The sequence below is a fragment of the Tachypleus tridentatus genome, chromosome 1, assembly GCF_004210375.1.
Source record: "Tachypleus tridentatus isolate NWPU-2018 chromosome 1, ASM421037v1, whole genome shotgun sequence".
NCBI lineage: Eukaryota > Metazoa > Arthropoda > Merostomata > Xiphosura > Limulidae > Tachypleus > Tachypleus tridentatus.
In genome coordinates, this window is record NC_134825.1 from 66,853,027 (window position 1) to 66,866,052 (window position 13,026).

At 34.5% G+C, this 13,026-nt stretch overlaps 1 protein-coding gene across 1 annotated transcript in view; it reads left to right on the forward strand.

The window, feature by feature from the left end:
* Positions 1–4,745, forward strand: part of LOC143250960 (putative cationic amino acid transporter) — a 65,936-nt gene extending 61,191 nt beyond the window's left edge. Inside the window, exon 11 of the mRNA XM_076502202.1 lies at positions 1,977–4,745. Coding sequence (XP_076358317.1) covers positions 1,977–2,281 — 305 coding nt within the window. The 3' untranslated portion in view covers positions 2,282–4,745. The remainder of the gene's footprint in view (positions 1–1,976) is intronic.
* Positions 4,746–13,026: the final 8,281 nt, after the last annotated feature.

The following is a 13,026-nucleotide window of genomic DNA, read 5'->3' on the forward strand; positions in this document are numbered from 1 at the left end:
CTGAGGAAAAGTAAGGTCACCATCAGGTTAACTATCTTTCATTATGTTGTGTTTATAGTCAATATTACTTCAAAATAATGTGCCTCTTCTGGCGATTGGCAGTTTGGATGGCTGATACACAATGCAAAATGATCTCACAGAGGACACAACACCGGCTAAATGCTTCATAGTTTTGACCTATACACTTATATATGCATGCTATGTTTTACTTTTCAATAAAAGATAAATGAAATTAATGGATAAATACCTGTGAAACCTTTGGTTTATCAAGTAAAATCTCTGCTGATCTGTTGTAACTTGAAATCAACGTGGTTTTCTAATCTATGTCAAAGCACAAGATAGAATGGCATTAACACAGAGAGCGGCAATACAGTGCATGAGTTTCAGTACATTCAGTACGTTGCTATGGGACTTATGACACATACTTCCTCTTAATGAAGACGTTGAAATCTATGTCTCTTTGACATTAATTGTTAAGCAACAACGACGATCGTGTATTCCATATTTTATGAATATATGTAGGTAACAATATTCGGGGGTTGAGGGGGGCTTGGCTCATTTGGAGGAGGCTCAAGCCACCCCAAGCCCTCCTTGGCACCCCCACTGCTAAAAAATCGTTAACTATCGTGAAGATTGTTTCATAAGACTTGTGTTTAATGTTATAAGGAATCTCCTCTGGATTTGAGATTTTTTTTCCTAGACGCACAGAAGATGAGACATGTTGTTCTTCCTTACACATTTGTTTATTGATACAGTGTTATAACGCATCTGGGAACCTATTTCGCGAACTTATTTTCCCAATGCTTGACATAAGCAAATTGTTACTGAGCTCAAATATTCCACTAGTTTACAATACATTCTTGACATGTTTAAGTTCCTTTGCTGTAAAACGTCAGTTAGCTTCTAAATGTCTCTAGAAACGTAAGTTAACTTGATTTTGATTAAACTTACTCAGAGGTTCGATTCCCCTCGGTGGCCTCAACAGATTGCCTGATATGGCTTTGCTATAAGAAAAAACACACACACACTTAATTAAACTTAATTATCGGAGTGATTTAATTTTTTTATAAGTTTTGAATATTTTTCTGTTGCATTACAAACGTAAAAATCCAACAACTCTCGAAACACAGTTTGATGCCCGGCGTGGCCAGCTGGTTAAGGCACTCGACTCATAATCTGAGGGTCGCGGGTTCGGATCCCGGTCACACCAAACATCCTTACCCTTTCAGTCGTGGGGGCATTATAATGTTACAGTCAATCCCACTATTCGTGGGTAAAAGAGTAACCCAAGAGTTAGCGGTGGGTGGTGATGACAAGGTGCCTTCTCTCTGATCTTACACTGCAAAATTAGGGACGGCTATCTGCGCTAGCCCTCGTGTAGCTTTGCGTGAAATTCAAACCAAACAAACACAGTTTGAAACTTCTTGAATCAAAGCAAATAACTTATTTAATAAGATAAAATAAAAATAATTGAAAATTAACATTTCAGATTTTTCTTTCCTTTGAAGATTTTTATCGTGAAATGAAAGAAATAGATTATTTATATTAGCAAAGAATAGACTACATTTTAATGGCAAAGAAAACATAAACAGGTGTTTTTAAATGAATTGTTTGTTTTTTGCATAAAGCTACTCCAGGGCTATCTGTGCTAGCCGTCCCTAATTTAGCAGTGTAAGACTAGAGGGAAGGCAGCTAGTCATCACCACCCACCGCCAACTCTTAGGCTACTCTTTTACCAACGAAAAGTGGGATTGACCGTCACATTATAACACCCCCACGGCTGGGAGGGCGAGCATGTTTGTTGCGACCGGGATTCGAACCCGCGACCCTCGGATTACGAAGCGCACGCCTTAACGCGCTAGGCCATGCCAAGCCCTGTTTTTTAACTAAAACAAAATATGATTAGTACCTAATTATATACTTTTATCAATTTATCGGTTTAATATTCATTGTATTGTATTTTGTTTTGTTTTCAGGTCTTCTGATGTACTTTTTGTACGGTATCCAAAACAGTAACCTGGAATCTTTACCTATTCCGTCTAGCTTTGAAATAATGATACCAGACCACCGAAGAGAGAAAGCTTCACAATCAACAAACGTGACAACAACGTCATCTGGCACTTGTTTCCCAGAAACAGAAACAATACTTTCATCTAATGAATGTTTAAAACTTCCACAAGGTGTCACTAAGGGCCTCCAAAACGGGTCTAAAATGAACAATAGCACGGAGTCTACTTATGTCGGTCATACGATAACATTTCGCTGGGACGTGTTTGATTAACTATAAACTGTTATCGAGATTGTATAAGTTCTGTGTGTTGCGTTGATAGTTATAAAGTAAAATTAAAAAAGTTATTTTAATTGTTAAACATTTACTGTACACAAATAACAATTAAATAATAATAAGCTTTTGTGCAGGATCACATAACGTGTTTTGAAACTATATTTCGTTGTACTGTAATACTATGTCTGTTATTTTGAAATATCGATGATTTTATAGATTTCAACAGAGAATTATAAATATATCATTCTTCCAGATTAATGTGCGAGTTTTGATCAAAATAAAAGCAGTACGTAAATTATCCAGTTTTATTCAGAGTACGTTAGTTGACCAAACAACATTTATATATTAAATAAATGAATATAAGTTAAGAATGAATAACATTTCTCCACGCTATGTCTCTATTTGTGTTGTTATAAATTGCACGCGAGCTCCCATGCTGTCTTTTTTTTTCTCGAAATCATGTTAAAATAGCATCTAAGTACAGTTGATAAACTTTAGTGAATGGGAGTCAGTAGTTGCTTGTCAAAATATTTACTTTATACTACCTCTAACTGTTAGACAAACACGGCAAAAACAAGAACCAGTTAAATTTGTTATATTATCCAATTTTTTATTATTACATTTATCCGAGCACCAAAATTTGATTACAAATCGATTTGTTAAATGTTGCTTCAGACGCTTCAGTGTGTTAAAGCTTTTGGACATTGCAGATTAATAATGACTTATATGTTTAAAAGTTTGTTGAAAATTAAATGCATGTTGCACTGGTGGCTAAAACTATTACAACCTGGAATTATAAGAGAATAAAAGTAGAGGCATGGCTTCCGTTACAGTTGTATAGATGTGTTCACTACTCTGCACCATAGTCAACCTTATCTGCATTCATAATAGAAAGAACATTCATATGTAATATATTATTCTCTTAATTTGATCTTCCTTGAAGATATGTATTTTCTTTTGCAAATATATGATAATATCTTCAAGACGAAACTTTAAGCTGAATGTTTTGAATAAACTCAAATCTTATGCAAGCAGTGCTCTTACCTGAAGAAAACAGCCTGTGTATTTTTAAGAGCAAAGCTACACAAGAGGATATCATCGCTGTGTCCACAACAGTATCGAAGCCCGATTTGTAGTGTTTAAACTCACAAGCTTATCAATGAGCCACTGGGTAGGGAGGCAAAGACACTATTGCAGACATAAGGTGAAATGTTAAAACTGTAACTGTCTTTGTATGCATACAGTAATATATTTCTGTTAATTTCACATGCGTAGTAAATTTCCACTTATCCATTATTTATTGCTGTTGTTTAGCGGTGTTAAAAACATGATAATGGCGTTAATTGAATAAGCAAAATAGTATCAAATCAACTTTGCGCTTTTACTACTAGCTTTTAACTTCATTTCTGTTTCTTAAATCTTAGAATCGTTCTTTTGGTATTGGATTTGATAAAACAATGTACTTGAGTATTGGCAAGGGACGAGAGGAATACTTTGTAGGAGGTAAAATAGTTTTGTATACCGTTCGCATCGAAAATTAAAGAAAGTCTTATGTTCTTAGATAAAAGTGCTGTTGTAGAAAATTAATTTATTTTAAAATTCCTTAGTTTCTTATATATATAGACAGAAGATGAATATAAATCAAAATATTTGTGATTTATTTATTTATTTTGCAAAACATCCAGTCGAATTTAAGAAATTATATTACACTTATTGTTAGGCCCTAAACGATGAATTTAAGAAATTATATTACACTTATTGTTAGGCCCTAAACGATTAATTTAAGAAATTATGCTACGCTTATTGTTAGGCCCTAAACGATGAATTTAAGAAATGATATTACACTTATTGTTAGGCCCTAAACGATTAATTTAAGAAATTATATTACACTTATTGTTAGGCCCTAAACGATGAATTTAAGAAATGATATTACACTTATTGTTAGGCCATGAACGATCAATTTATGAAATGATATTACGCTTATTGTTAGACCCTAAACGATGAATTTAAATATATTTTATGGCATTTTCGTTTCGTTTCCTTACTTGTTTTACTGCAAAATTTATCAACAGGCTATATATGCTATGTCTATTACGGGGAACGAATCCTGGATTTCAAGCGTTGTTGAATCCATAAATTTACCGCTGATTCACTGAGGGACTTTATTTTTTGTAGTAAAGCCTTCATACGATTTTAAAATTGTTTTATTTCAATACTAGCTCACTTCTTGCCTACTGAGAGAATTATTTAAAAAGAATTACTTTAATATTTATTCTATATTTTGGTATGAAAGTGAAATAAAGTATTTGGGTAGTTTACTTTTTATATGTTATTGAGTGAATTGAGAGAAAGTTTGTCTGTTGTCTTTCAAATTTTAAGGTTGCCCGAAAATGTCAGAATATAGAAATTACCCAACAATAAAATGATAATTTCTAAAAATAAAATACAAGATAAAAATAATGTTTGTGATAAATATATTTAAATATATGTTTGTACCATATGTTACCACTATTGATATGTAATAGTACGATTATCGTTGTGTATTAAAATGGATAAACATATTTTGTAGTAATCATATTTCTATAAACATAACATTCATAACCAAAATTATGTTTTATTAGCGTTGAAAATTTGTTTGTTTTCATTCGTAATTGGTAAGCTCTTGTTATCATAATGATAATAATTTATTTTTCTTTACTTAAAAAAATACTGAAATTCGTCACGATTGCGATATAACATAGTGGTCAACAAAAGGAAATGAAAAGCCTACTATTAAACGTCACAAACTAATTTATAACAAAAAAATATAATAACAACAAAATGTTCAAATGATAAATACAGGCCCGGCATGGCCAAGCGTGTTAAGGCGTGCGACTCATCGTCTGAGGGTTGCGGTTTCGCATCCCCGTCGCGCCAAACATGCTCGCCCTTTCAGCCGTTGGGGCGCTATTATTTGACGATCAATCCCACTATTCGTTGGTAAAAGAGTAGCCCAAGAGTTGGCGATGGGTGTTGACGACTAGCTGCCTTCCCTCTAGTCTTACACTGCTAAATTAGGGACGGCTAGCACAGATAGCCCTCGAGTAGCTTTGTGCGAAATAAAAAAAAAAACTTCTAATAAATTTAGAGGGCGCTTTGATCAGCTACGATGTGCCAGCGTGAAACGCACGAATACAGTATTTGTGATGCACTATTTTCATAAATTATATATTTATAATAATAATTATAATTAATGAGACACCCTAATAAGTTTAAACGACAATACCTTTTAATCGCATTAAATATTAAAATTCACGGGCATATCTAGTAACAGAGAATAAATTATATGTGGATACTTCATAAATAATAAATGTATAATCAATGAAAGTAGTACACAAAAATAGTATACTTGCGCATGCTGTTGAATACAGATGACTAATATCCTAATTGCAGCACTTAGAAAACTGCTCGAGCTTTCCCGTTACACCTAGCAAAAATTCTAACTTTTGCTATTAGAAAGCATGTTGGAATTACTTTCAGCCTCATAACTCAAATGTCAGAATCAAAGTTAAGAACAACTGAGTAACAATGAATAAATTAGACCCAGAACTCGAGCGTTTTCAAATTATTGACTATTCTTCTTTAGGAGAATAAAGAAGAAGAACAGTTTTAGGCCTTATTTATTAATTTATTATACCTTTTGTGCTTGATGCTTGATCCTGTATGCCAATCCTTTATCACATTGACCAACGTATAATAAAACACTCAGTGATCAATGTTGTACAATATACAATTGTATTTAAAAATCAATCAAAGGTCATAAAAAAGCATTGTGCATGTGATAAATAAAACCAGTGCAATATATAAATTCAAAAAAACATGGTCTTGCCACATGTGACTGCTAGTTTACATATTTAAAAAACGATCAGACCATCTACGGACTCTCTGATTTTCTAACCCTTGATTGAAAATGAAATTATTTTTACTGTGCCTCATTATTTCTGTGGCTTCCTTAATGTTTGACCCCTGGTACCACAGTGCTATGACTTTAAACTCACACTACTAGAAACCGGGTTTCGATATCCGTGGTGGGCAGAGCACAGGTAGTCCGCTATGTAGCTGTGTGCTTAATTCCAAACAAAGAAAACCCTAATGTTTTTAGTCGTGATATCATTCGGAGCCAAAATAACACATTTTTCTAAACTGGATGACATGACCAATATAATTTACATGTTCAACAAGTACAAAGCTTTCACTTCTGCTTTTTAATACTTATCTTATGTTCATTTATTTTAAATTTATTCTAGTTTAACCAATATACACACCACCATATTCCCATTCAATTTTATAACTAATCGTTTTCTCCATTAGATTGATTTCATATTTGGTTTTATTTAGTACTAGCTGGAGTGTCTGTTCCCTGGACAGAAGTTAAGTACATTTATGATTAATGATAGTTTGCTTCCCTTATATGTGATTCTAAAAAATGCGTAAACGCCCATACGAATTTCAAAACACGGAGTGTAAAACCCCTACTTTGCATGTATCTTCGCATGGACCCAACAAGTCTTCATGTCAAATACAATGAAGGTTCATCAACATGGTAGAAGTAGTGATAAAACACGCAAAATCGCCCATAAAACCGCAAAACGCAAAATGCAAAATTTAAAAAATGTGTATGTATTGGATCCCCAGAGATCCAATAACTCTCCAAACAACTTCGATAAAGATCCATTTATAAATGGCGAAGAAATGGTAAAAATAGAAAAAATACCCGTAAAAGCGCAAAATGCGAAATTTAAAATTCGTATGGGCCCAATGAACTACCATATAAATTTTGGTGAAGATCCATCTACACTGTGTGAAGTACTTACATGAACATCCAACAGATAGATTTGAGTAATGTTTGTTCAATGGTTTATAAATGGGAGTAAGATTTTTTTTAACTTACCAAAGACATGACAGACTTGGGACAAACATCGTTTTTTATCTATTTTATACAATGTTGATTTCAGTTTAGTGAATTTTTTTAAATATGTAAGCTAGTAGTTACGTGACCGCAGCTTTCTTATAATTATGTTTTATAACAGGATCAATTTGTTATCACCCGTATGGGGGAGGTTTAGTTCGTTTTGAATTTCGCGCAAAGCTATACGAAGGCTTTTTTTTTTTTTTTTTTGTTTTTGTATTTTTTGCACAAAGCTACTCGAGGGCTATCTGTGTTAGCCGTCCCTAATTTAGCAGTGTAAGACTAGAGGGAAGGCAGCTATTTATCACCACCACCCACCGCCAACTCTTCGACTACTCTTTTACCAACGAATAGTGAGATTCACCGTCACATTATAACGCCCCCACGGCAGAAAGGGCGAGCATGTTTCGTGTGACGAGGATTCAAACCCGCGACCCTCAGATTACGAATCGAGTGCCTTAACCACCTGGCCATGCCGGGCCCCAGGTTGTGAAGGCCAGACTCGTTGTAGTTCTAAGTAGAGTGCAATGGCCTGTTGTTTTTATATTGGGAAAATTATTTTTGGTGCTGTTGCCACGACGTTCATGACAAAGGGAGTTCCAAATTTCTTCGATGATCTTGATGGAGCTCTTTTTAATTTCTGTAAGGTAATGAAAATTTGGTTACTCAACGTTCTCTGTTTGTGTCACAATACTGAATTTTACTTATCCTTATAAAACGTTGAAAAGACCAGAGAAATGTGTTAATTCTTTTACATTATACAGAATTACGGCGTTTCATAGTCAATCAAAACCAATATCCAATCGTAACATGTAATTCGTTCATGTAGTGCAGTTAACTTAAAGCAGGAACAGGATTAGACGCGATTTTGTGAAGTCGGCGTTTACGTAAAATGTGTTTCATATTATCTCTCATGTAGAAAAACAATGTTTTGAATAATGGCCATTTTGAGAAAATGAGGTATTAACCAATCACGAAGAAATTGAACTGGATGTCTTAAACATGTTTTTACTGTCACACAGTCGCAATTCGAAAACTATTATATGAACCAACATAATGGTTACTTGTCTAGGTTTGGAAGATCTACACAGAACACTGAGGTCTACGTTTGCATGGTTTGATCAAAAGATTCTGTGCTAGAATTTAAAGGTATGTAAAACAAACATAAAAATACATTATTAAATTATTCATAAATGCCTTCATAAAACAATGTATATATACATCAATATCATTAGTGTGTGAGAATTTTTCCACAACTCTAGTCTCTACCTCTAACTAAATAAAATAACAGTGACATATAAAATGTGGGATCGTTTACTAAATGTAACGAATTTACCGTTATACATATATTTTAGTGTCTACGATTATTTGTGAATAGGTTTCTTTTTGGATGTAACGTATATTCTTACTGTGTATTGCGCAAGTCTCGTCTGTTCTCAAAATTTATAGAAGGTTCTTGAATATAGGAATCAACAATACTCGTTTACGAAAACGCTGGTGTGCTCGATCATTGTTAAATGTTCCAGAGTCTCTCGTGATTGGTATATAAAAATCGACGCGCCGAGAAACAAATAGTATTATTATTATTGGACAGCTACAGTCAGTGTGCTATTAGTCTCGAAAGCTATAATCGTGATTAGCGCCTATTAATCATAAAATTACAAAAGTGGACCAGGAACATTTGTAGTTTTCGGACATTACAAACTATTCAATTTCACCGAATCAACTATGGACGTTAGTGTTTCTACGAGGATATTAACTTTTTTCCATCGGTAAAAGTCAGCTTATGAATGGTGTTAAACCAACCAGCCAGATAGCTTAAGCGAGGGGTGACAATAATAATTCAGAAATAATTTGTTCGTCGTGTATCTAGATCAGGAATTTCCAACAGGCGGCACGCGGCATGGTTTTGTGTGGTCCGCGACATTCTGTTGAAAAATAACATTCTTTTATAATATTTTTGTAGTAAAAAAATGAAAAATTGCGACTTGCGAGGTAAAAATGTGTGAAAATCCAACTGACATTCACTAACGAAATTTTAAAATTTATTTTGTGTGCACATATATGTTTATTACTTATGCCTCTATAATTTTACAGTAATAACTTGATAGTAATAGCTTTCAAATTATATCACATATACCTAGGCGTATTATACCATCATTTCCCCTGCTAGACAAAGTGGACTCGCTCAGCTATAAACTCCCTCCCCTCTGCTAAACAGAGTGAACTCGCCCGGCTGGTGGCTGTTGCCAGTCTGTCCGTTTACTGTTGAGGAGTGTGATGTTTTGTAAATTATCACTATTCAGTTCCGTGGTAAATATAAACATGAGCAAAGTTTTTAAGAAACGTAAGATTGACAGTGAAAATAGAGTATACCAGGAACGTTGTGAACTTGATTGTTTAATTACAAACAATAACGGCAAGTTGCAGTGTTTGGTTTGTATGCAAATTATATCAGTGCCCAACGAATTTAATGTGAAAAGGCATTATTCAACGATACACGAAGAAAAGTATAAAAAGTATGAAGGAAAAACTTGAAAAGTTCAGATTGTGGATTTCAGCAAGAAATTAAAACAACAAACGAGTGTGTTTAGCAAGTTGTCAGAAAGCTTCGTACATCGTTTCTCTTCAACTTGTAAGAGCAAAGAAACCTTTCATTGATGCCAGTTTAGTAAAGAAATGTGCTGTTAAAATGGCAAGGGCGTTTGGGGATGCCAAAATTACTAAGAAAATTGAATCAGTGCCGCTTTCCAACCAAACCATACAAAGACAGGTCACTGATATAGGTGTGTTTGTTTTTTGTTTTTGAATTTCGCGCAAAGCTACTCGAGGGCTATCTGCTCTAGCCGTCCCTAATTTTGCAGTGTAAGACTAAAGGGAAGACAGCTGGCTAGTCATCATCACCCACTGCCAACTCTTGGGCTACTCTTTTACCAACGAATATTGGGATTGACCGTCACATTATAACAGCCCCACGGCTGGGAGGGCGAGCATGTTTGTTGCGACCGGGATTCGAACCCGCGACCCTCGGATTACTAGTCGAACGCCTTAACACGCTTGGCCATGCCGGGCCTACTGACATAGGAGAACAATTGGAAAACTCACTTCTTGAATTGGTTGAAAAAAGTACTTATTTCCCCCTTTGTCTTGACGAAACTACTGATCAAGTAGATGTAAGTCACCTGTTAATATTTGTACGCATTATTCATGAAGATTTTTCAACGAAAGAGGAATTATTGAATGTATATGCTCTTCGTGTGACCACAAAAGGAAAGGATATCTTCAAGGCAGTGAAAAATTCAGTTTATAAAATCGTAGGTTTCAATAAGTGTTCAACAATTGTGACAGATGGCGCATCTGCGATATTTGGAAAAAAAATAGGCTTTGTTGGAATTTTAGGGAAAATGAAGTTACTTGTCAGCATTTCATCGTGTTATTCATCAAGGAACTTTGTGTGGAAAATCAGTGAAACAAAACGAAGTTTTTCACTTGTTTGTTAAAGTTATTAACATGATAATAGGAGGAAATAAAGCTCTTTTACATCAGCAGCTGAAGCAGTTTTTGAAGGATATGGAGACAGAATATGGGGATTTGGTTCTTTACAACCAAGTAAGGTGCCGGAAAGTGTGTTGAACGATTCTTTGGAATAAGGAAAGAACTTTCTGCACTCCTGGATCAGTTTGTTTCATCGGATACAACATAATTGGAAGAAGAACTCAAAAGCAAGGATTTTCTGAAACGTTTGTTTTGGAATTTCGCACAAAGCTACTCAAGGGCTATCTGTGCTAGCCGTCCCTAATTTAGCAGTGTAAGACTAGAGAGAAGGCAGCTAGTCATCACTACCCACCGCCAACTCTTGGGCTACTCTTTTACCAACGAATAGTGGGATTGACCGTCACATTATAACGCCCCCACGGCTGGGAGGACGAGCATGTTTGGCGCGACTCGGGCGCGAACCCGCGACCCTCAGATTACGAAGCGCACGCCTGAACGCGCTAGGCCATGCCAGGCCCTTTTCTGAAACAACTGGCTTTTCTCACTGACATCACCACTCACCTTAATGATCTCAACCTGAAGCTCCAGGGGGCGGAACCAGATGATATCAGATTTAATGGGAAACATAAATGGTTTCGAAGTAAGTTAAGAATTTTCAAAGTTTGTTTAGAAAACAACGACTTGGCCCACTTTCCAAGTTGTCAGCAATTAACAGAACAGTTTAAAGATGACGAGCCACTTGATTTTTCAGAATTTTGTGTAAATATTAAAAATATCATACATGAATTTAAAGCAAAATTCGAAGAATTTGAAATGCTAAAAAACAAGATAGAGCTGTTCAATAATCCTCTTTGTGTTGACAGAGAAAACCAACAAGTTGACATTCAACTTGAATAATTTTGTGATTTGCAAGTTGATCCATTTCTGCAAACCAGACAAGAAAAAAGACCAGATTTCTTTAAACTACTTTCAAAAAATCGATTTCTAAATCTGCGTGCTTTTGGACAAAAAATGACATCAATGTTTGGTAGCACATACACATGTGAAAGTGTGTTCTCCACGATGAAATTCATTAAGAACCACAACAGAAGTCGCCTCACGTATTCTTCTCTGCTCCATCTCCTGAGACTTGCAACGACAGAACTCCATGTCGACATATTCGCTTTGGTCAGTGCTGCTGAGCGACCTCAAAGTTCACATTGAAAATTTTATATCCTTACTACTTTAAATATCATAAATATGTTTGTTATTCTGGTTTATTTTATGTGCAGCATTTTTTCAATAAATTTATTTATTACGTAATTGAACATGTTTAAATTACATTTCCCTTTTATTTTCACAATGAAATATATCTTTTTTCACAAATATGTCCGTCCAAATATCATGTAACATAAGGTAAGTCACGTTCAGATTAACTCCTTCCCTAATCGTAACTCATTTTACCATGTTGAAAGGACATAAGTTAACCCTATCATGGATTAATTTACTCTTTAATTTGCATTACGTAATACACCAACAAGTCCTAATTTGACAAAAATATAATGCCACCCACCACCAGACATGTGAATATAGTTGTAACCCTCGGGCACTCTTAAGTTGGAAACTCTTGATTTAGATCGTCGATAAGATACTCAGTTCTAGACCAGATATAAAACTCAGTATAGTTTGTAAGCTTGTAAAGCTGTAATATATAAACCGTCATTTGTAATAATTGTTAGTAATAGCGTTATTATAAATTGTATTGATTTTTGATGTTATTTTGTATATTAAAATATATTTGTGTTAAAAATGGAAATTTTATGTATCAATCTTGTTGGCAACTGACATAAATTTAATAAATATTAACATTTAAGTAACTACTAAGTTCAAATTAAAATTCCGGTTATTTGAAACAGTAATACATAATGTGCGTAACATAAATCGAAGACTCGTCTGGGATAAATTATAATACGTAACACGAGAACTTGAAAATATTGATTAACATATTTAAAAAAAGTTTCTTCAGTCATATTAGCATTTAAGTACGTATTACCTCTTTTGTTTCTTTTATCACTATTTTTCTATAGGCAGGAGTAATTATTTCTTTGCTAGTATGGCAACAGCTCATCTGAGTTCTGTAAATCACATTGCCTCGAAGATGAGTTGCAAAACTCTTGGACAGACATAAAATAACCAATGTTATTACAAGATCGAGGCTTAAAACAAATATGTCAAAAGAAATTAATATTTTTATGATAATCTTTTTATGTTTGCTGACATACTAGACTCTATATTAACAAAGGTACTTCAGAAAGTTCAT